Source organism: Rhinatrema bivittatum, chromosome 4, assembly GCF_901001135.1.
Source record: "Rhinatrema bivittatum chromosome 4, aRhiBiv1.1, whole genome shotgun sequence".
NCBI classification, from domain to species: Eukaryota; Metazoa; Chordata; class Amphibia; order Gymnophiona; family Rhinatrematidae; genus Rhinatrema; species Rhinatrema bivittatum.
Window position 1 is genome coordinate 470,624,068 of NC_042618.1, and position 24,522 is coordinate 470,648,589.

At 42.7% G+C, this 24,522-nt stretch overlaps 1 protein-coding gene across 1 annotated transcript; it reads right to left on the minus strand.

Annotated features, from left to right (window-relative positions):
• Window positions 1–929: 929 nt before the first annotated feature.
• On the minus strand, window positions 930–24,522 carry DYRK2 (dual specificity tyrosine phosphorylation regulated kinase 2). Its single transcript, XM_029597233.1, has 3 exons — window positions 24,330–24,522; window positions 23,698–23,828; window positions 930–6,179 (listed from the first exon to the last, which is right to left on the minus strand). The coding sequence occupies exons 1-3, from the start codon at window positions 24,385–24,387 to the stop codon at window positions 4,575–4,577; spliced, it is 1,794 nt and encodes a 597-aa protein (XP_029453093.1). The 5' UTR covers window positions 24,388–24,522; the 3' UTR covers window positions 930–4,574.

The following is a 24,522-nucleotide window of genomic DNA, read 5'->3' on the forward strand; positions in this document are numbered from 1 at the left end:
ATATGTAAAAGAAAAAGGACCCCCAGGATTTAATAGTAATACAGATAAAGACCAGCCTGACTTACTATTTGAAAGTCTCATATCTCAATAGCCTCCTTACTAGAAAACAAACGACAGAGGTTGCTGGCACCTTGTACACTAACCAATTTATTGAGGCATGCATTTTCAGGAACAAGGGCCCACTTTTCCAGATGCATCTTATGACGTGGATTCCTATCCTGGAGAGCTCATGTCTTTTTTCTTCCAGCTATATTTAGCTTCCAAGTTTCTACTCCTTGTTAAATGTAACTTTACCTTATTCTCCTCTATTGTTATTCACTTTATTTACTGCTTCAGTTATCCTTGTTCTATGTAAACCGATCCGATATGGTTATCACTATGAAGGTCGGTATAAAAAAAAGTGTTAAATAAATAAATAAATAAAATGTCTCAGGAAGGAGTCCACTTCATAAGATGCATCTGGCAACGTGGACTCCTATTCCTGAAAGCCACATGCCTCAGTAACTCTGTTAGTGTAGAAGGTGCTCACAGCCTCCCTGGCGTTTCTACTGCTACAGACTAGCAGTGCATAAACACCCACAAGTCATCAGTGTTTGTGTGTAATCCACATACAGCAGCACTTAACATGGAGCATTTATAATGATTCCTGAATCTGCATCACGATGCACTTCCCAATGTTACGTTTGGCCTACAGTAATCCCATCGGTTTCAGCACTGGAATGTTTGCTTTCTCTCTAAATGATACCAAAGCAGAGAGATTACACCCACTCCAACGTGCAAGGGGTACAAATCAACATTTCCCATGATGGCACTTACTAGTAAGTATGTGGATTCCAAGACACATGGTACAAATTATTCAAAAGCTCTGCACACCCTTTCTACCTTGTGATCACCAGAATGATAAGTTCTCCATTAGGAACAAAAGGAGGGAAAGTTGGACGTACAATTTTATTCTGAAATGATTCTCTGGCCACAATAAAATTTAATATTCACTATAAATTCAAATGTCTGTCATCAGCTGTACAATACATACAGTATCATAAAACTGGCCACTTGGATAAAAATCCACTACAACATATTTACTGTTTAAGTGGCAACAGCAGCATGTCACAGTAAATGTACATAAAATATATACACAATCAACATTCAATCCAGGTTTTTCACATATTTTCAGTACACACAGTTGCAGCATTTTACAGTCACTGTCTAAGTTGTTGCTTAATAAAAACTCAAGCCACTGCCTAGACATAATTTTAGCAGTCGAGCTGAGTAATTAGAATTACTTTTCATAAAATGTTCTGTAGCAGAGATGTACAAGGCCCTATACACAACAGTTCACAAACACTTTCTAAATGTTACCACAGTACAAAACTGGGCAATATTAAAATCTTTACCAAAAATGTTCTTTCTAGTAACTAGAAATACTCTCACAAAATGGATAGCATCATTAATAATGTGCCCCTCCCACTGCTCTGAAGATTCCAATATGGCCCAACGTTACAGCAATCTCAGCCCAACCACCCCTTGAATTAAAAGTGGCTTAAGTGCCTTGCACCCAAAACGTAAAAATCCCTGGCTACCTGGATGTAGCCAGGCACATAGAAAAGCAATGCACTTTGGTTCCTACCAAATGCCCTGGGTTTGATCACATTATAAAATGAAACAGTTTGAGGTAAATCTTATAGATACAGCTGATTTCTCACTCCTCTAGCAGAATAACAAAAAGGATCTACTTTAAAAATCAGTCTGATGTTACGGTACAAACACCACCTTTAACCCCCTGAGTAATACCGAAGTGTAGCAGACATTTTCTTTCAATTTAAAGCCGAACGCTGCTTGCCTTGTGGTGTCTGTTAAGGCCTATACACTTAGTGGACAGTTTGAAAATGCAAAAATGTCCTTATTACTTTGTATTCAAAGGGTTAAAAATGTCTAATGTATGCCCTACAACATGGCATTTGTAACAAAAGGCACATTGTTAACACTAAGGGCACAACTGATCTTCTACTGTTGGGCTACACATCTTGTGTCTTTGTTCCACTCCTAGTAGCCCACACTTAAGTGGTAATGAACACTACTGGTGCAAGAAACTGAGCCAGATGAGACTGTAACCAAAGACATGACAACACTGTGCTGTCACTATATCCGTAAATAGCTCAGACCTCCCCAGACAATGGTAACCTGTGAGACTATGCGCAGTTTCCAAGTCAACTTCTAGCAGCCCAGCCATCAGAGCCCTTATTATAAATCAGAAAGTAAGATGCAACATCCTTTTCTTGTTACATTAAAAATGTGCTACAATAAAATCAGCTACACCATGGAAAAAACTAATATAGCTGCTTAAGTAGAAAGGAAGTTCCACGGTACTGAGACTGTAAAAAATAGTTCTCCACGCTATAGGTAGGCCTAAAAGGTTCGGGTGGCATTTATAAACAAAATCCATCACAAATGCATTATTGTCTAGTAACCACTGACAAAGAAATTTAGTGCTTTTATCCCTGACCAAAAGTCTACTGGACATTTTCAATGAATATGTACATTTAAGAAAGGTTCCAAAAGTGCAATCCCAACGTTTAAGGATGGAATTGCCAGAAAAAAAGAAAACCAAGTGCAGAAAGATTTCCAGCCATAAAAGCAACCGAACACTTTTATCTCTTACAACGTTTTGGTATAGTAAGGCTCTAGGAGTCATAAATTAACGGACACTCGGATTCCAGAAGCCACTGTCAACCAGTAATGCCATGTAAATTTCACCCTAACTTGCACACAGCACAGCTCCCATCACCACTGTCCACCAGTTAGGGAAATTTGTATATACCTGGTACATACTCCACTGTACAGGTGTGGGAGAGTGAGGCTGTACTTGATCACCTATCAGCAAAACCTTTACAAATTAAAGCAAATATCAAACACCATCATTGGGTATTGATTTACTTTTTGGCAAATATTGAAAAAAAATCAGCATATTGTATTTCCTGAGCATGCCCTCTGGTGCTAAGTCAGACCTTTTCTGCAGCTGTGCTTACAAGCTGTCCTGCTGTGCAGCTGAAGCATGGCCATGCGAAAGGCATGAATCAGGCCCGAGGGTTCACGTTAGCTTCACTCTTCAGCTCTAGCCGACTCTTTAAACCAAAAGTTGCTTTTACAAAAGGCTCCAATCTGGAGAAAGAATTTAACTGGAAACTCACTGGACCTCAGGGGGGACAATGCTTTAAGTATTTGCAATCATTTGTACGATAATTATGTTGCAGAAATCTAGTAATAAAAATGTCACTCACCCAAGTGCTTTCCCATTCTGGAGATCCCCCAAGTCCTTCTCCCCAATACTGCACGTTCTACTGCCACTTACCTCAAACTGTCCTCTCACCTTCTTTCTGATGCAGGGTTCCCAACGAGGCTCTGGATATAATCCTTGTCTAACAATATCAATCCAGTGCTACTTTGCCTTTTATATGAATGTGGAAAAAACTACTCCCACTAAAGTAAGTCCAATCTATTAAAGGCATGCGAGCACCTGAACATTTCTTTCAAATCTTCTCCCTGCCGAACCAAAGATTGCTTTAAAGCCCTATGCTCTGACCTGCAGGTTTACTTTCTCTTCGGAGAGGGGATATACCTGCTATTTGCTAATCAGAACTGCTTGGCTACTTTTGCAATGCAAGTAGCTAAGCAGGATCAAATTAACCTTCTTCAAAGGGCCAGGTACGGAGTTTACCAACAGCCAAGTTTTCCTATCCTTTAATTCACTTATCGGAGCATAGGACAAGTCCTGTAGCACAGAAAACTGACCACTCTTAGTACGCAAGCCTTTCCCCCAAGCAAAACAAACCTGAACCAAGTGCGGATTTCGATGGAATTATGCACAGGCCTAGAGTTATCGTTCTAAAACTTAGACGCTGTTCCGTCTGTTATGCTCAAAGTGCTTCACAGCCTGGAAGCAAAAAATAGGAAGAGTGCTAAAAGTAAATGTGAAATGTGCTAAGCATTCGGCTCTGCAGTCCTTAATGTTCATTCATTCTTCGGAGTGCTAGCCAGCTCTTTACCCTCTGAAACCTGCTTTACTTTCATTGCCAAGCGGGGTATTCAGGAGACCACTTTTTTTTTTTTCTTTTTTTAATTATGGTAAGAAGTATTTCTCCCAAACTTATTGTGCACAAAGTGACAGAACTGACTCGCTACCGGACAACTAGAAGGAAATATGGTGTGGCGAACAATGGTGGTAGCTTGGCAGATTTTTAGCTCTCCCACTCTAAGGCAAAGCAGTGAAAACTTGACATCAAGCTGAAATTTGTGGACAGTCTCATGGTACTTATCAGTGGTCAGCCACTGAATGTTATTACACTGCCACCCTAAACATTGTAAGGCTGCTCATATACTCACAGGACAAGTATTTTAAAATTCAGTATAAAAACTTAAAGCATAGCCCCCATGTTTTATAAAATGAAATCAACATCTTACACTTAAAATGTATGCTGAAAAAAAAAAAAGTAACTGAGCAAGTAAAAAGAAAAACCTCAGCTACTTTCTCATCTGAAGAAGCCTCCGCAGTAATACCAGCCTTGCTTGACCCACAATCAGCTAACCAGTTTTGGCAACACTGTCCTTTGCTGAATATTCCCATTTGCATCAGTCATCTGTGCCAAGTTAGTTCGGAGTTTTGAAGCCGAGCCGGAAGTTGGAGGTAACTTGGAAATTGAGGTGATAGCACCAGTGCTTTCGGTTATCCTTTTTGCTGATGTCGTCTTTTCCCCAGCTGGAGGCTTTGGCAACCTTCGCCGTAGCCAGGGATGCCGCAGCGCCTGGCTGGGCGTCATGCGCAGCGTGGGATCCCACTCCAAGCACTGCTTCAAGAAGTCCAGAAAGAGAGGATCGTCACAGCCCTTGAGTGCAGTTACCCAGTCTCTACTCCCCGGAGGGCCTCGCAACTTTCCCCGCCGGGAGCGGCCTCCGTTAACTACCACCGAATTATCGGGCAAAGTGGTAACAGTGCAATAGCGGGGATAACCCTTTGAGCTCACAAAGTTCTTGGCTCGTTTCGATGCATCCAGCTGTTTTGTGGATGGCATGCCCAATAGCTCGATCATGCAAGCCAGTTGGTCCCCTTCGTCTTCCCCAGGTAAGATGGGATACCCTGTCAAGAGCTCGGAGAGAATGCAGCCCAAGCTCCACATATCAATAGGCATCCCATAGCGAGCTCCAAGGATGACCTCTGGCGCCCGGTAAAACCGGGACTGGATGTACGTATACACACGCTGATGCTCATAGCAACTAGAACCAAAATCAATCACTTTAATACCACTCCTGCCCTGTTGTTTCAAGAGAATGTTCTCAGGCTTAAGGTCACAGTGAATAATTCTGTTTTTGTGCAAGGCATCCAAGCACTGCAAAATAGAGTGGGCAAACTTGCGAACCAGAGGCAGGCTGAAGCCCTGAAATTTGTTTTTCTTTATTAGCTCATAGAGGTTCATGCTCAGCAATTCAAAGGTCATGCAGATGTGGTTGCGGAATGTAAAGTTCTCTAACATATGAATAACATTCATATTGTTGTCTTTATCCTGCTTCCTCAGATGTTCCAGAATTCGGATTTCTTCCGCAGCCTGACGGTGAAAGCGCTTTTCGTTTCTCACCATTTTCAGCGCCACGTGCTGATGCACTTTGTGATCGTAGACTTTTACGACTTGCCCAAAGCTTCCCTTCCCAATCACTTTCAGCACCTCATACCTATAGGCTACGTGATCATGGGGAATCTGCACGTAAGAACCCTGCTCATCATCATAACCGCCATTGTTGGGCCCTCCTATCACACCTTGCCGTTTCTTTGCATTTGGACCCAAAAAATATACTTCAGGGTAATTGAAAATTTCATGATGTTCAAAGGCAGTTAGTTTTTGCATGTATTGCTTCATTGCTTGTTCTGGTGTCATCGGAGGAGTTTTCACCTTCCCCGTTCCATCCAAAGACTTCAAAGAACTGGAACTTCCTTGTCGTCTGGGGCCACTCTCCAGCTGCCTATCCTGAACCCCTGGCAATCCTGTTCTACCTACTGTGGTAAGTCCATTTGGTTGGGTTGTCAGAATGGTCCTCTTATTGCTGTTATCCTCAAACAGCTGCTGAACCTGGATCTGTCCATGGTTACCAATGTGCAGGTGATCATTCATGGTGTGCTTAGTCCCTCCAGCCTGTAATTAAACCAAGACATTTTCAGTTAGAAAATTAGGTTGCCCAAGTCACTCTGTAAGTCAGGCATTGTTACTGTTCTATGCAATTTGAAAAACTAGGCAAAACTTCTACAAAACGTCCCAGTTTATGGTGTACTGCTATTTTAATGTCAATAAATTACATCTCTCAATCGTTTCTTCTTAATTATTACTGCCGAAGTAATGACCCCATCTCAAAACAAGTGTCTTCCTGAATAGTATTATCAAAGGTTAGTGGACAAAAACTTATATAAGAAATATTCCTCTTCACCTCTCAATTAATATATTCACTGCCTTGTGTGTAATTACATTCATTGACGATGCCTATTATGACGGTCACTCAATGTATTTCAAATGGGATTGTTTATTAATTGAGAGTCATCACTGGCAGATAACCACACTGCTAAGGGATGGTAAGGCAGTATTTCACTTGTATCAAGAAATGTATTTTTGCATATTGAATGAAAATTATAAGTTTGGCTTCAGGTACACTAACACTTTTTAAATTAGTACTACAGAATGATGTCCGGTTTAAAAACTGAAATAAGTCATTTAACCAAAGGGAGGGTAATAATGAAAGCTATTTTCCGGGGTAAAATATTGGTTTTCCTGCAGAAATGAGCCATGTCATGACATATGTCAATAATGCATGTTCATCTACAGGCATTCCTGGGGCAGGGTTAGGTCAGGGAGGCAAATCCACACATAGTTTTGCCTATAAATAAAAAGTACCCGCACAAAAAACAGGCAAAACTGTGTAGGTATTTTTGAGGAAGCAATAAAAAAAAAAACAAAAACTATCCATGCAGTTTTGCTTTGATAACGGTGGTAAAATGCAGGTAAAAACTAACCATAGGGATTGCCAGTCAACAGGTAGTTTATCTAACTCTATATATTTCTTTTTACATTTTGAGACATGCAGTTGGGTTCATAAGTTTACATACATCTGGGCAGTATTTGCAGCATTTTAAGAAAACATGAGTGAGCAGACACCCATTTTTGTTCAAGCATCTCCTTTTTGTTCAAGCATCTCCCAGGCATCGCCGTGGTCGGTGCCTGGGAGGCGGGCCTCGCAGCCCTTTAAAAATAGAGCTCGCATCCGCGGCAGTGCGTGCCAGGCGGAGCACGACCTAAGGGGCCTGCCCCTTAGTGCGCCCCTTCGGGCGTCCCCTCCGAACTTAGAACTTCCATCTTCAAAGCTTCAGGCTGACTTGCCTTCTACGCAATGCATCCAACACTGACCCTTCAGGGTCCTGTCGACCTGCCTTCTGCTTCACAGCTGACCTCTCAGTAAGCAGGTCTCTGTACTCACTCTATCTGTGAATTCTTCCCAAGTTTCCCTGGGAATACCTGCTATCTGCTTTTGTTGCTTTCCAATTATTATTTGCTTTCAATTGTTAATTGCTATCTGCTATTATTTGCCATTAATTGCCTTCCACTATACATACTATCTGGTCATTTTATTTTATTTATTTCTGCTTACGTAGCATTAGCTTCGCTCCCCATTAGATCACCTGCACCCTCCCTTCTCCCCTCCTTGACTCCTTCAGCCCCTCCTTCTCTGCTGACATGTGTCTCCTTACCATAATTAGTCTAAACCCCTCCCTACACACCAACACCCTTCCAATCAATCAATCATCGCAATTCCTTAGTGCCTATCATGCTATCACCCTTCACTCAAGTCCTGGGCCTAACCACGCTAGCCATATCCCAATTTTATTTTTTTTTTAAATTTTTAAATTTAATCTTTATTAGTTTTTTAAATCATGACACAATATTGTCATTTACACAATTCGGATGTCTATTTTCATAAATTTAACATACAAAATATTATTTGTATTTAAATATCATTTTCATATAAATTCAATTAAGAAAAAAAAAAAAGAAAAGTAAATTTTGACAACCTTTTAGACATCCTAAGCCATGAAGTAGGAGGAATCAACATCATAACTGAGCAAGTAACAAAGTAATTCAGTCTGAATATATTAACTGGGAAATTACAACCCCTTTCTTCTTTACTCTATGAATACTATTTATCAGAAACCACTTCCCCCAATAAATTCTTAGCCTCCAAAAATTTTTTTAGATCAGAAGGTTCATAATAGATATAATTTATATTATTCATTTTTATCATACATTTACTAGGATATCGAATTATCATCTGGGCACCCACTCTATCTGCTAGTTGTTTTAGAGCCAAAAATTCCTTTCTTTTAGTTTGCGTTTTCTTAGTTACATCTGGAAAATCCAGATCTGTTGTTCATAATACTTTACTGATCTGTTCCTTAGAAACAATTTTAATACCATATCCCTGTCTGATGGAAAAATAAACCTAACAAGTACAGTTCCTCTTTTAAGAACCATCTCTTCATTTGACATTTCTAGCAATTCTGAAACGTTTAATGGTCCTTGTTGTTGTTGATACTGTTGATCTCGCTGTTCTGCTAGATCTTTCTCTCTTCTCTCAGGAAGGAAATATATTTTTGCCAGAGGTGGTGTTGTTTCATTCGGTATTTTCAATACTGTACCCATGTATAGTTTAAATTGCTCCTGAACTGAAATTCCCGCAACCTGTGGAAAATTAATGACTCTCAGATTCAAATATCTCAGAGCCATATCCCTATTTAATGCACAATCCATCCTAAAAAAAGGTCCCATACTCCATGACCTGCTCACGGACTCCAACCCTGACCTCTGTGCTATAACTGAGTCCTGGCTAAAGAATACAGATCATGTCTTCATAAACCAGCTTCCCCTACAGACTTACAACATCTTCTCCCTCCCAATACCTAAAAAGAAAGGTGGAGGGCTACTCCTGGCTTCCAACAAACGCCTCAACCTCAAACTCCATACCACTCATCCCCCTCCAAAAATAGAAATTGGGCTATTTAAATCTAAATCCCTACAGGTCTGCCTTATCTAGGGCCCCCCAGGCCTACTCGAACATGATCCTTCCCCCATCATCGAATACATTACTGACAACATAAAGTCAGACATCCCCACAGTTATACTAGGAGACTTCAATCTCCATGTAGATGTCCACCCTGCCAACCCCGCCTGCGAAATCTTACTAGACACCTTCAAGGCCCTGGGTTTTAGGCAGCTCATCACTGCACCTACACACAAAGCAAGTCATACCCTTGACCTCCTCTTCATTAACTCCCTTTTAACAGCACCCAAAATACCTGCAGTCTCCCCAGTCCCATGGTCCGACCACTTCCTCATCAATGTCCTCCTCTCAGCTAACACCCCCCCCCCCCCCCCGCTTCCCAAAATCATAATAAAATTATCTCCTTCCGTAAACCCTGCTCCACAGAGGACCTCACCCTAGCATTTGATAAAATAGCCAAGAATCTCGACCTTACCAATCCTGACACTGCACTACTTTCTTGGAACAATCTCACTACCACAATAGCCAATGAGACCTGCCCCATTGTCCACAAAGAAATACCCTCTATACAAACTGACAAAAAACATGGTACACTGCTGTTCTCAAAAAGATAAAACAGGACCTGAGATTCAAAGAACGTACATGGCGTAAACAACCTTCCCTTTCACACAAAGCAGCCTACAAAAACACACTACATACTTTACCGTCAAGCTATTCTCCAAGCTAAACGAGATTTCTATCCACTAAAATTCATGCCTATCAATATAACTCCAACGCCTTATTCTCATATGTTGCAGAACTTACAAAACCCGCTTCCCCCACTGAGGAAAATGTCAGTGATAAATGTGAAAAATTAGCGACGTACTTCAAACACAAAATCGACAATATCCTCCTTCGCTTCCCCTCTAAGCCCCCCCCCCCCCCCCACACACACACACACTTCTCCGCTCCCCAATGTCAACAATATCAACCTTGGGTCCTTTGACCCTACTACTACCAAGGAGATTGAATCCATTCTAAAAAAAGATGAAACCAGCTACTCATATCCTAGACACAATCCCCTCAAAAACCCTCCTCTATCCCCTCTGCCATTGCAAAACCCATTGCTGATTTAATTAACTGCTCCATCACATCTGGAAGAGTCCCAGACCCACAAACTTGCTGTCGTCAAGCCACTCCTCAAAAAAACCCACCCTCGACCCCACAGACCCAGCAAACTACCGACCTATCTCCAACCTGCCCTTCATCTCCAAAATCCTTGAAAAGGTAGTGAACATTCAGCTTACTGATTTCTTAGAAGATCATAATATCCTACACCCATCACAATTCGATTTCCGCAAAGCACGTAATACTGAAAATCTCCTACTAGCAATTACAGACACCATCCTCAAAGGTATGGATCATGGAAAATCATACCTACTTGCCCTCCTAGACATTTCAGCAGCCTTTGACACTGTCAACCACCAAATCCTAATCAATCGCCTAGCAGAAATAGGTATTTCAGACACAGCCTTGTCTTGGTTTTCATCCTCTCAACCACAGAGAGTACCTAGTAAAAATTGACAAGTACGAATCATGCATCCCTCTCACACAAGGCGACCCCTCCCTATCCTCTACCCTCTTCAATATTTATCTCTTGCCCCTCTGCCACCTACTCTCCGACCTAGGCCTGAAGTTCTTCCTATATGCAGATGTGCAAATCCTCATCCCCATTCAAAACTCCCTCAATGAATCCATGCAATGCTGGGAATCATGCCTTGTTTCCATCAACTCTTTTACTATCCAACCTCCATCTAGCGCTTAACGCATCAAAAACTGAAATCCTCATTATCTCTAAGCATCCGGACCAGATATCCCACTCTACCACTCATGATACAATCCCAGCCCACACCCCGCTGCAATCAGTAAGAGACTTAGGTGTCTTCCTAGATTAACACCTAAATTTCAAACTGCACATTAACTCTCTACTAAAGGGGGGTTTCCACAAATTACATATCCTTAAAAAACTCAAACCCCTACTCCACACTCAAGATTTCCGTACAGTACTGCAGTCGACCATTTTCTCTAACTGGACTACTGCAACTCCCTCCTCCTGGGCCTGCCTGTTTCCACTACTAAACCCTTCCAAATTTTGCAAAACGCCATGGCCAGGATCATCACCAACACCTGTAAAGGGACCACATCACCCCCATACTAAAGGACCTGCATTGGCTACCCGTTACTTTCCGTATCCAATACAAAACTCTCACAATCCTTCACAATATTCTGTACAAACACAATCCCTTGGCTTGAGGAAATGCCACAATTCTGTTCTACTAATCGCCCCACCAGAACTGCCCTTGCAGGCACCCTTCACACCCCATCCCTCAAAACTGCCCACCTTGCCCTCACCAGAGAAAGAGCCTTTACCATCGCTGGCACTTCCCTCTGGAACTCCCTCCCCGCTGATCTCTGTCTAGAGCCATCCTTAAACAAATTTAAAAAAGGAATCAAGACATGGCTCTTCCAAGTTGGCCTACCCAGATGCCAACCAAATCTAGCCAGTCGCCCTGACCTGTATCTTTTCTGTCTACCCCAGTCATCCTACTTTCCTTTTCCCCTCTGTAGCCCCCCCCCCCCCAAGATCTTGTCTTTGCAATCACTGTACATTTTGTATTTTGCCTCTGGTCTTTATAACTAAAATATGTATAGTTTCTAATGTTCTATGTTTATGATGTTTAATTTTATTTAATCACCTCATGGTTTTCTATCCATCTGTCATCTTACCTCCTTCCTATTTTTCGCCTTCTGCTCTTCTCCCTCCCCCCCCTCTCGCCCTCTTCCTACCTGCTCCGCTCTCCCATTTCCCGTTCATTGTAATTTTTCCTCTCTCATCAGTTTAATTGTAAACCGACGTGATGTGTTCTACGAACGCCGGTATATAAAAGTTTTTAAATAAATAAAAAATAAATAATGTGCATGCTGAAACACCACTTTGTTTCAGAGAAGCCTGTATTTCAGTAGAAGTTGCTCACGTGATTTTCTTTGCATTTCGACAAATTTTCCTGGCAGCTGTGTCTGAAATCTTTCTTAGTCTACCTGACTGTGGCTTGGTATTAACAGAACCCATAATTTTCCTCTTCTTGGCATTTTCAAATCTTTGGTTATCTTTTTATATCATTTCCTAATTTAGAAAATTGAACTACTTTTGCTCGCAGATCCTTTGACAGTTCTTTTGCTTTCCCCATGCTTCAGTAACCACAGTGCAGCCTTGGATGAAATGCAAAAGGGTTTCTCAAGAGCTAAGAAACTCATTGACTATTTATACAGACACTAATTACAATGAAACCTATCCTTCAATGCCATCTCAACCTGTGTGTGTCAACTTGAGTGTATATTAGCCTAAACATTCAAGGGTATACAAACTTTTGAACAGAGCCATTTTATTATTTCTTTTATTGCTGTGGTTTAATGACTGCTATTCTGTGATGCATAATAGTTTAATCTGAAACATTAAAAATAGCAGACATGTATTTTGTCTTATCACTTCTGTTTTCTTAAAATGCTACACATCTTACAAATTCTGCCAGGGGTATATAAACTTATAAGCACAACTGTAATTGTTATATTGCATCCAAGACATGTTTATGTAGTACATACACTGCTGCTATAGAATATGAAAAGACAAAAAGACTCAATATTTCAGTTGTAAGATTTTCTTTTGTGTCTTTAGGTGATATCCTGGCTTCCAATGGGCTAGGATATTCTCTCAAATTCTTTTATCGCCCTTGCTTGTTACACAGATTACTCCTTTCTCCCCACTTGCCACTACTTCCTCTCTACGCAGCTCGTCCATTCTGTACATCATTTCCCCTTTTCTCTTTAGTTACGACCCAGATCTCAGATGAATTAAAAGAGAAAACTTCTCCAGCTCTAGCACTATTCTAATACACACAATATCAAAGTAACATACATGGGCAGAAACTGCAGAGCTGCAATGCAAGGGAAACACCAAGAAAGAGGACATTTATAGAAAAAGAGCACATCAGAAGTCAGAACTCTTTGGAAAAGTCAAATGCAAGAAAGAATTTAATAGTTAAAGCTCTATGCTATTTCAATTAGAGTTGAGCCATGCAATGGACAACTACAGAAATTTTCAATAAGGGCACATGAAAATTATTTTGAGTTACATTAAAAGATTTTTAGAAGTATAAAATGCCACTAGTGACACCGGGAGCAAGTATGAATTTTCTTGGATATCACTCCCTCTGACATCCAAGAAGTCTTAAACAGCACAAACTGAACTAGTGCTGCTAACTGTGAAGTCGCAAGAAGAATCCAGTGAATGGGGCCCCTTGAAGATGGCTCACAGCACCCACTAAGGAATGCATTACAATACTATGTGATGTGCACTGCCACGCAGAGGACCTGCATCCCCATTCCTGTGCCAGATCATTCTCAGGGCTGTTCGGGCGATATAGGGATGCTGCAGAGGCCAAAGTCTCAGTCATTAGTCAATGCTAATATCCAGGGTCAGAGGGAGCCATGGGTTGTGGTCTAAAGCCAAGGACTATTGGTGCAATGTTTGGGTAGAGTTAAGAATGGGATAGAAAAAAAAGCAACACCACAGCCTGAACCGTACCAGTTCATTTTGAGCTGGAAGTTCAAAGGAGCAGGAGAAAACTGGTAGATCCCCAGAAATGCTTTCAAAAGTCATGCACAAACATAAAAGGTAACAACTGGATTTGTCTATTAGTTCACACTTGTTGCAAAACTCATTTTTAAGAGAAGTCATGAATCTGTCATATCATAACGTGGTAGACAGCGGCTTATAAAGACATAAGAACATGCCATACTGGGTCAGACCAAGGGTTCATCAAGCCCAGCATCCTGTTTCCAACAGTGGCCAATCCAGGCCATAAGAACCTGACAAGTACCCAAAAACTAAGTCTATTCCATGTTACTGTTGCTAGTAATAGCAGTGGCTACTTTCTTAGTCAAATTAATTAATAGCAGGTAATGGACTTCTCCTCCAAGAACTTATCCAATCCTTTTTTAAACCCAGCTATACTAACTGACCCCTCTTTAGATTTTTCCACTCTGGGCAGATAAGCATATTAACTCCCACATGCAGCTCCCCATCCCCCAGGCCTCAAACCTTTCACCTCTGTCCCAAGCATGCTCAAATCTGTTCAAAGTGCTGGCCTCCCAGGTCTTGGCATCTTCAAACTAGGAGTCTTATAAGACCAATACTTAATCCAACACCTCGGTCCCTTTTCACGTCTTATTACTAAGCTCTGCAACAATCCCCCCCAGACACCAAAATTAGTGGCTTCATTGTCATTTACAACATATAGTTTTGATTTTTCATTATAAAGAATTTTGAAACTTCATTCAAGAATAGCTTGAAAAATGATAATGAAATACACAGAACACAAAAATATCCATTTAAAAAATATTACCAATATTAAAAAAAGCTAGACTATAGCTTACAACCATTACCAAGTCAAATAAGCATAAATTTGATATGACATGGTTCATTTACCTTATGACAGATGAATCAATAGCTCAAGAGAGATGTCCCTGCCCTTACACTGATACTTTAGTATGTAAGAAAACTCTAGGTTGTTTAAGGTCATAGTAAACATACCTACTTAAATACCTAATTAAACATTTGCATGAAAAAGAGAGGAAATTGCACTCCAAGAATAAAACCTCTCGAGTTGACTTACACACAAGGCAAAACCTCAACTCTCTATCATGGAAAGGTTTGCTTACCGTAAACGGTGTTTCCGTAGATAGCAGATTTAGCCATGCTGCATGGGAGCACGTTGCGATCCTGGTAGGCGGAGCTTCCCTCAGTGAGTCACAGAGTTTTGAACTCTGTGCAGCTGCGCAGTGTGTTCCCACGCGAATCAGCCATCTCCTCCTCAGTCTCTCTGTATCCAAGATGTAATGAATTAGCAATTGCTTTTTTGTTTTGTTTTGTTTTTTTTAGACTGTCTAGGGAGGAGGGCAGGAACGCATGGCTAAATCATCTGCTATCTACGGAAACACTGTTTACGGTAAGCAAACTTGCTTTTTCCCGTTGATAGCAGGCTGATTTAGCCATGCTGTATGGGAGTCCCAAGCTATAGATGGTGTCCACTTTTGTTTGTAGTGGTGTTGGACATCCATCTCTATAATTGGTAGACAGTCTTATCATTGTTGGAGGTTGGACAAGACTGCTGAACCTAGTGCAGTATCTGAGGTGGATTGTTGCTGTAGGCAGTACTGCAACATAAATGTATGGAAGGAGGACCACGTTGCAGCCTTGCAAATATCTATTAATGGAACTCTTTTGAGGTGTGCCACCGATGCTGCCGTGGCTCTAATTTGGTGTGCTCGATGTTTAGTGTCCAATTTTAGGGAATGTTTGTTATAACTGAATTGGATGCACTGGGATAACCAGCTGGCAATCGTTCTTTTGGAGACTGGCTGTCCCAGAGCATTAGGACTGAAAGAAAGGAAGAGCTGTGATGGTCTAGCCTGTGATTCAGTTCTCTGTTTATAATAAGCTAGAGCTCGTTTGCAATCAAGTGAATGCAACTGCCAATCTCTATCGTGGAGATGTGGTTTTGGTTTGAAGATTGGTAGAATGATCGTTTGATGCAAATGGAACACAGAGACTACTTTCGGTAAGAAGGTTGGGTGAGGTCGAAGTGTGACTTTGTCGTGGAAGAATTCCAGATTCGGAGGGTAGTGAACTAGAGCTTGTGGTTCGCTGACTCTCCTTGCTGATGTAACCGCCACCAAGAACACTGTCTTCCATGTCAAATATTTAATGTGAGAAGTGTCTAGAGGTTCGAAGGGAGACAGCATTAACTGTTCTGAAACAATATTTAAGTCCCAGGGAACTGGAGATTTCATTGTTGGTGGACAGAGGTGGAGTAACCCACGCATGAATCTGGAAATTAGGGTGTGATGTGAAACCGGAAGCCCCTCGTCTGGTGGTGGAATGCAGCAATTGCACTGACATGGACCCGCACTGACGCAGTAGCGAGACCGGAGTGGTAAAGGTGGTGTAGATATTGAAGTAACTCTGCCAACTTTGCGGAGAAAGAATCAAGTCTCTGGTGAACGCACCACTGTGAATAACGGTGCCATTTACCTTTGTAATTACCTCTGGTAGAAGCTTTTCTGGAAGCGATAAGTACATCCTCAACCAGAGACGTAAGTGCAAGGTGACTTAATATTTGCCTGTCAATCTCCACGCCGTTAGGTGAAGGGAGTGGTGCATTGGGTGGAGAAGATTGCCCCTTTCCTGCGTCAGAAGGTTTGGGTGGGATCCCAGAGGAATTGGGGGGAGCTATGGATAGCCGGAGTAGATATGTATACCACGGTTGCCTTGGCCACGCTGGAGCTATCAAAATCATGTCTGATACGTCTTGTATACATTTTTGGATTGTCCTGGAAATTAGTGGAATTGGAGGGTAAGCGTAAAGGAGACCCTCTGTCCATGGAATGAGAAACGCATCTGGCGCATAACGAAGCGTGCTGGGATAAATTGAACAAAAGCGGAGGACTTGTCGATTGTCCTCTGTCGCAAATAAGTCGAGTGTGGAGTAGCTCCACTTGCGAAAGAGATATGCTGCCACTTCTCGATTGAGCATCCATTCGTGTGGATGGAAAATCCTGCTGAGGCGATCCACAGTGGTGGTGTCTAATCCTGGCAAGTAGGTTGCTTGAAGGGATGTATGCATGGACTCTGCCCAATGAAGTATCCGGAGGGCTTCCCGGCAAAGAGTCCATGAACCTGACCCGCCTTCTTTGTTTATGTAAAACATGGTGACTTAATTGTCTGTATAAATCATGAGTCGTCTCCCTACTACTTGAGCTGAGAAGGTTTGGATTGCTTTCCATATTGCTCGAAGTTCGAGGAGATTTATGTATAGTGTCGATTCCCTGGGGGACCATAACCCTTGAGTTTTTAAGATAGCTAGGTGTGCTCCCCAGCCCTTTCGGGAGGCATCTGTGGTGAGAATCAGTTGATAAAGAGGTGTCCTGAATGGGGAACCCATGGAGAGATTGGAATGGGAGAGCCACCATTGAATGTCCAACTTCATTGGTGCAGTAATGTGGACCTTTTTGGATAAAGGCTGTTTGTATTGGCACCACTGAAGTTTTAGACCCCATTGCAGTTGTCGTATATGGAGTCTCGTGTGAGGGACTACATGGATTGAAACCGCCATGTGGACGAGTAGTTGGAGAACACATCGTGCAGAGAAGCATGTTTGCCTGTGCAAATGTTGTGCTAGATTCGAGAGGGTGAGAGATCTGTCCTGAGGCAGGTAAGCTCTGTTGTGTACAGTGTGTATCACTGCTCCAATAAACTGCAGTAGTTATATGTGTTGGAGATGGGATTTCTCGTAATTGATGATGAATCCCAAATCTTGGAAACACTGCAATGTGGTGGCTGTATGGGTCTTGAGCGTAGTTGGGTCTGAGGCTACTAGAAGCCAGTCATCCAGGTAAGGAAAAATTTGGATTGACTGTTGTCTGAGATGAGCCACCACCACTGCTAGGCACTTCGAGAATACTCTGGGTGCCGAGGAAAGGCCGAATGGAAGGACCTTGTATTGGTAATGTGTGTTCTAGACCCAGAAACACAGGAAACGCCAGGAGGATGGGTGCATGGGAATGTGCGAGTAAGCATCCTTCAGATTGATGGAACACATCCAATCATTCCGTTGTACGAGAGGAAGAATGTTTTTGAGAGAGGTCATTTTGAATTTCTCCTTTTGGATATGTTTGTTCAGGTCTCGAAGATCGAGAATGGGTCAAAGACCTCCTGATTTCTTGGGAATGAGGAAGTACTGGGAGTAGAATCCTTGATCCTTTTGATGAGATGGAAGAAGCTGAATGGATTCATTTAGAAAGAGTTCTGAGACCTCCATTTCTAACGAGGGTATCTGACGTTGGAAGCCGTGCAGAGGTGGATTGGTTAGGAAACTCAGTTGGTAAACTTCCTTTATAATTTGTAGGACCCAACGATCTGAAGTGATGGATTCCCAATGCTTGTGGAAGAACTATAGGCTTCCGCAACTAGTAGCTGTGAGGATGGCGTCGCTTCTCTCAAAAAGCCAAAGGCTGCTTCTGAGGGGGCGCTGTAGTCTGTTTAGAAGGACGCTGCTGTCGGGAACGCTGACGTGGGAGCGAAGAAGATCTTGATGGAGTGAATGGTTGTGTTCTGAATGAAGGATAAGAACGAAATTGGACCCTTCGATACGTTCTATGGCGATTCAAGGGGTTATATCTTTTCAATGAAGAATGGTAATCAGTTGGTGAAGTTAAAGAGAATACCGCTAAGTTCTGTTCCTTTAACTTTGAAACTGTCTCTGCAAATTGGTCTCCAAATAGATTTTGAGGTTTGCAGGGGAGATCTGCCAGCTTTTTATGGACATCGTCCCATATGGCGCTAGCTCGCAACCAAGCTATGTGACGAGCTGCAATTGCTGCTGACTAGGTCCTGGCAGATGTTTTGAAATTTTCGTAAATGGAACGTAACAAATGACGCAAGCCTTCCTCTAAATCCGTGAAGGGCTGTGGTAACGAACTGTCGTCTGCTAGGCAGAGTGGTTGTAACTTTTGTAGAGACTCAAATAAGTACTGAGTCATATAAAATTGGTGAGTACTTATTTTTTATGACAGCATTACAGCGTGATAAGACTTTCAGCCAAACTCATCCAGATATCTGTTGTCTTTACCTGGCGGAGTGTTGGCGTGCAATGTTGGATGCTTTGCCTTGGACATCGCAAATTCAACAATTGAGTTATGAGGAAGCTGAGTTATAAACTGCTGAGTTTTGCATATGGAATTTTAAGTCCGTTTTCCTAGATATGGAAGGGGTGGAAAAAGGAGCTTCCCATATCTTTTCTAGAACTCCTTGTAGAACTGCATGTGGTGGTAACGCAGTGGGCCTCATGTGGCATGTCAAAAATTTTAAGGATACCGAGTGTCTCTGAACATGGGTCACATACTTTCCCCGTCTCCACATTGAGGAGTGCCCCCACCTTCTCAAATTTAGAGTAGGAGAGATCCTCCAGTGGGTCGGACAACATGCCCGTGGAGGAAGAGGGAGACTAGGTCGATGTAATTGGCAATTCCGGGCTATAGGGGTGAACCAGGCCTGGAAACTCAGGAATATCCTCTCCTTTTGGAGGTGCTGGAATCTTTGGAGGTGCCGGAATCTTTTCTGTAAGAGAAGATGGTGGTGGAGAATCCTTTGGTGGATAATGTGGTACTTCCATGGATTCTATATCTTCAAAGAAGGTAGATAACGCCTGAGATATTGTAGACATAGCCTTTGATGCTAGTGCACCTCGTGGCATTATAGTCTGACTTTTTTTTAGAAGACGGGTGGGGATGTGGAATGTCTTGAGAATGAAGACCTGCCGGATGTTTTATTGAAGGACCAGGCTTCAATCTTTTAGGAGAAGATGGATGCAAGGCCGGCGAATGGCTTCTCTGTTTGGAGATGGAAGACATGTCAGAACATATAGAGACCGCACTGTTGGAGGTCGCCCTGGATGAAGGAGAAGGGGGAATCTGAGAAAAATTCTACATCCACATCTGTAAGGGTTGCTCGGGAATGAGACAAGCGGCCAGAACGTACAGACAATGTATCTGGTTTCCCTTTATACCCACAGTGTTTGTGTATGGACTTTGAGTGTGTCTTCATTTTATGTTTTTTGGAAGGTACATGCGCTGTAGGGTCCGCATGCATTGATGGCGCTGAAGATGATGCAACATGCTTCGATGGCGCATCATGCTTCGATGGCGTTGTGGATGGCACCTGCTGCTTCGTGGGAGTCGTGGACAGCTCAATATGCTTGATTGCCTCATAGCGGCACATGCGTCACATGTGATGGGCGTCGGTCGTGCACCATGTGCTTCAACGCGGACGGCGCCCTAGGCGACGAAACGCCGGGATCAGGTCCCTGTGCCTCGGACGACGCAGATGGTGTCTTAATGGGAGCAGGGGGAGCGATCCTCCACCCCTGGTGAGATTTCTTGGGATCTGTAGGCAAAGAGTTCCTGGGCCCAACTTCTGGTAAGTGTTGCGGCTTCTCCCGTGTTCCCAGGAAGGAGGCCCTTTTTTGATGCGCTGTCGATGGTGTCTTCACCCGGCCAGGTGAAGACTGTGCTGATGGCGTTGGGGCATAACAGCCGGATGATTTTAGCCGTTGAATGTGCTCCGTGCGATGTCGGTGCGCTCGGGGGAGGGGGGGACACATTCTTCCGCAATCAAGACAAGATCCCTGGTCGTGATTGGGCCCGAGGCACAAATAACAATAACTATGTCCATCTGTGAGTGACAATCTTCCCACATTGGCAATATTTAAACCCTGTCTGTTTCGGTGCCATTTTATGAGGAAAAAACTCGAAAAAATCGAATTTGAAAAGAAAAAAATCACAGAGAGAAAAAATTCCCGCATGCATTTGGCTTGCAGAAAAAAATAGACTGAGGAGGAGATGGCTGATTCGCATGGGAACACACCACGCAGCTGCACAGAGTTCAAAACTCTGTGACTGACTGAGGGAAGCTCCAACTACCAGGATCGCGACGCGCTCCCATACAGCATGGCTAAATCAGCCTGCTATCGACGGGAAATAATAAGTACAAATAAAACCAGTAAGGAGGCCTTTCCAGACTCTGTCTCAGATCTAAACTGTCCACAGATGATTGACCATCCAAGCACAACTCTCTTTAGATATGCTTTTTTGATGGTAGGTAATAAATGCAAGCAGGGATTACCTCAACTAATATTTTCAAAACTTAACATATTTCTGCTTGACAGTACATTCAGGGGACTTTGGGAAGTTTATAAACCTCAAATTCACATCACTAACCTGATTTCCCAAATTCCCCAGTTTATTATGCATTTCTTTTATTTATTTATATTTCGCTTTTCAGACTCTTCAAAGCAGATTACATTCAGATACTCAAATGATCCTGGAGTACTGCCGAAGTGGTAGATTGCAAGGTAGTCATCTGTTGCTCAAGGGTTACAAACTTCCCCACTGTTTCTCTAGGGCCTACTCTTGGTTCAGAACTTTAACTTGAAAACCCGAAGCAAATACTGCCAAATCCTGTACATCTGTGCTTCCCAAACCTATCCTGAGGGACCCCAGCCAGTCAGGTTTTCAGGATATCCACAGTGAATGTGCATGCACTGCCTCTGTAGCATGCAAATTTTATCTCATGCATATTCACTGTGGATATCCTGAAAACCTGATTGGCTGGAGTCCCTCAAGACAGGTTTGGGAACCTCTGCTCTAAATACTTTGAAACTGATATCTCCTAATTCACAAAAGCAGTCCAAATACTGTGCAAAATAATAAATCTATCCAAATGGTGATTTACAAATGAGGAAGACTGTCTTAGATAAGCAAAGATCTTACCAACTGTGGCTGGCAGAATAGCTGAGCAGACTGGCTGGGCTATTTGGTCTTTCTGCTGCCATTAACTCTTTTACTCTATCAGGCTTCTGTAAAGCAGTTCTTCCATTCAGTATGTATGCTAGTGGAAACACGGAGGAAGTCTGTGCTTCTGGGAACCATCCTGGCCACTCTGCTACCTCACTTAACAGGATAGTCTGGGAGTCCTTTCACGGTCATGAACTCCAAGAAGCTGCCAAAGTCCCTTCTCTTAGAGACACACTGACAAGAGGTGTTGGTGTGTCAGGGACCTCAGTATATGGCTTACTGCTTAGAGCAGAAGGCAGCAACTGGGGAGCAAAATCAGCTCCAACTCCATACAAGGAGGCCTCAGAAGATACAATTGTTCCACACAACTCTAGAGAGAAGCCCTGACTCTCCTGTTCCTTTTCACTATAATGATAAAATTATAGTACAGAAAAATAAACAAATTCAGACAAGAGTTTGAAGTTCTGGGAGATGGCTGCTAGCAGTTAAGCGAATCTTGGCTTTCCTCTGCAAGCCTTTTTTCAAATCTTTGTCTTCCATATTTTGTAGTTGACCAGAGGAGGGCCTAATAGGACACAAACATTAAACAGCACCTTTTTTAAAGAATGCTCTTCGATGTACTGCTTTCTTAAAAAAGGATTCTTTAAGTATTTGTGATATCTGCCCTCCCTCCAGTCAGAAGCCCAGCCATCACTGGTTTTCATTTTTAAATATTGTATCCAAGATATCTAGGTCACAATCAGTAACAAGGCAGACAAATTATTGTCTATCACAGGTTAATAATCAGATTTAAGAGTTAGAGTACTGCTGTCCATAAGTTCCTGAATACTAACCTTACATAGCATTTTACATTTAAAGGACCTTCCAAAATTGGGAATCTCAGCCTCTAGTCACAATTCAAAATAAACCTGCCTCTCTTTCCTGATCAAGTTTATAAACAAGAAAACTTCAGTATTTAAAATAAGGGTATTGCTTCCTTGCCTACCAAACAGATGATTTTCAATGACAGGTCTTAACATTGATTTGTTTCATATTATACAGCATAACCTGGGTTTGTTGCACAGCATTCCCAATGATTTATAAAAAAAAGTATTCACTCCTTCAATTCTGTTACCAAAACGACAATCTCTTAAGCAATAGTAAGTTTAATAGACAAGTAGAACTATAGTCTAAAAAGCTTTACATACAAAACAAAAAAAAATGTCCTGCAAAATACTGGTAAATATCCTAGTTTAATAAAATGTGGACATATGGATCTATCCAGTCAACCACAAGACACCTTGCTTGTATCCATAGAGAGTGCAAACGTTTCTGATTATAGCTCCAATATCTATGGTTCTTAAGATAATGTCATCTCCATGTCAAACTGCACATTCTTCTAAAAGTGTCCTGTGTATATGTAACCTGGGTCTTAAATCACACAATTAATGCTTCCAACATACACACCAAGTGTCACATATGAGAAAAAACTATGGTAGCAGTTGGGGCTAATCCGAGAAAAAGAATTGAGAACCTTCATTTCTCTGGTTAGCAAGGCCATGCTGTGCTCAGAATGCCTAACTTTATTCACAATTAATCTAGCAAGTACAGTGTGGTAAATCCCTGTAGACACAAAAGATGCACTGCAATTTCCTATATTAAACCACTACAAACCAGCAGCAACCAAACCTTGCAGGAGGTGCCCTACATATTGCCTAGCTGAAAAAAACGCTGCTCCAATAACATCTTTAAGAAACAGCTGAAATAAACTAAATGCAGAAAGGGCATGCAGAAAATGATATTCCTAATGTAAGCAATGCTACAGAGGCACTAAAACTACAAGCAGAAAACAGAAACATTACCATAAAGATCACAAAAAAAATCGAAGGGTAACAGTACAATAAAAGAGTTTTTTAACATGCAATATATTAGGTTTAATACCGGCCTGCCCTCAGATCCTCATTCAGAGAAGAAACTTAGTCTGACTGACTGGCTGGCAGCCTGACTGTACCTTGCACATTTATTTCTATTAATATCTATCGGCCGTTGGGAGGAGGGAGTGAAGAGCATTTGGAGAACGGCCATTCCTCGTGGCTTTAGGATACGCTCACAGCAAGGGAGAGGAAGAGACACCGCTATAACCTTGCACATAAATCGCGGCATGTGTCTACACCCGGTTCTTACCGGAAGGGCCGCGGTGCTGCCGGTCCTCAGCGGTGGCAAAGCGATGGGCGATGGGGGTCCGGTCCCTGCTCCAGACCGGAGAACCCCAGCGCTAAGGCCCGGGGACGTATGCGGTTGTTCACCTGCCTTGCCTGGACAGAAAAAGAAACAAATGACATTTTCAGGTGAAGCGAGAAAGCTCCCATGGATGTGATCTCCAGTTTTCCGGCTAATCACAACATCCCAGAGCCCTAAAGCCGGTAGTGATCACGTCCGCTGCAATTGCTCTGAAAGTTAAACCCCCGATCCAAGATTATCCAACCATTAGCCAGAAGCGGAAAATGAAAAACGCCTTCCAGTCTGCTGCCGAGGCAGCCGTCCGCCCAGTAACGGCGCTTCGGGAGGCGAGATCCGCTCGTTTGGCATTATAAAAAAAAAAAGCGATGCTAGAAAAAAAATATCTGGGACTCACCTTCCTCCAAACAAATCAGTCTGCATGTTTTAAGGAAACTGAACAGCAACACCTTGAAATCCCCAAAGCTTTGATCAGTTTCATGAATGAAAACAAGGGAAGAGAGAGAGCGTGTACCCTGGGAGGGCTGAGCCATTGCATGACCCCCACCCACCCCCGGGCAGGCTGGGCGCTTGCTTACCCGCGGGGTGGCCGGCGGTAGCGCCGGCGGAGCCGGTGGAGGCTTTCCTGGCTAACATGGCCGCGGGAGAGGGAGGGAGCGGCGCTCCTCCGGGCTGCTCGGCGGTGCCTCCTTCTCCTCTTCTTCCGTCTGATCTCCGACTTCTCTCCTCCTCCAATCAGTTCCAGGGAGACCCACCCGACCCCGCATTCCC

Coding starts and splice junctions, on each gene's coding strand:
- DYRK2 (XM_029597233.1), bottom strand. CDS start 24,387: ATGTTAGCCAGGAAAGCCTCCACCGGCTCCGCCGGCGCTACCGCCGGC. Junction 23,829..24,329: donor TACCGCCGGCCACCCCGCGG/GTAAGCAAGCGC, acceptor TTTTCTGTCCAG/GCAAGGCAGGTGAACAACCG. Junction 6,180..23,697: donor GCAGCACCGCGGCCCTTCCG/GTAAGAACCGGG, acceptor GTTTAATTACAG/GCTGGAGGGACTAAGCACAC.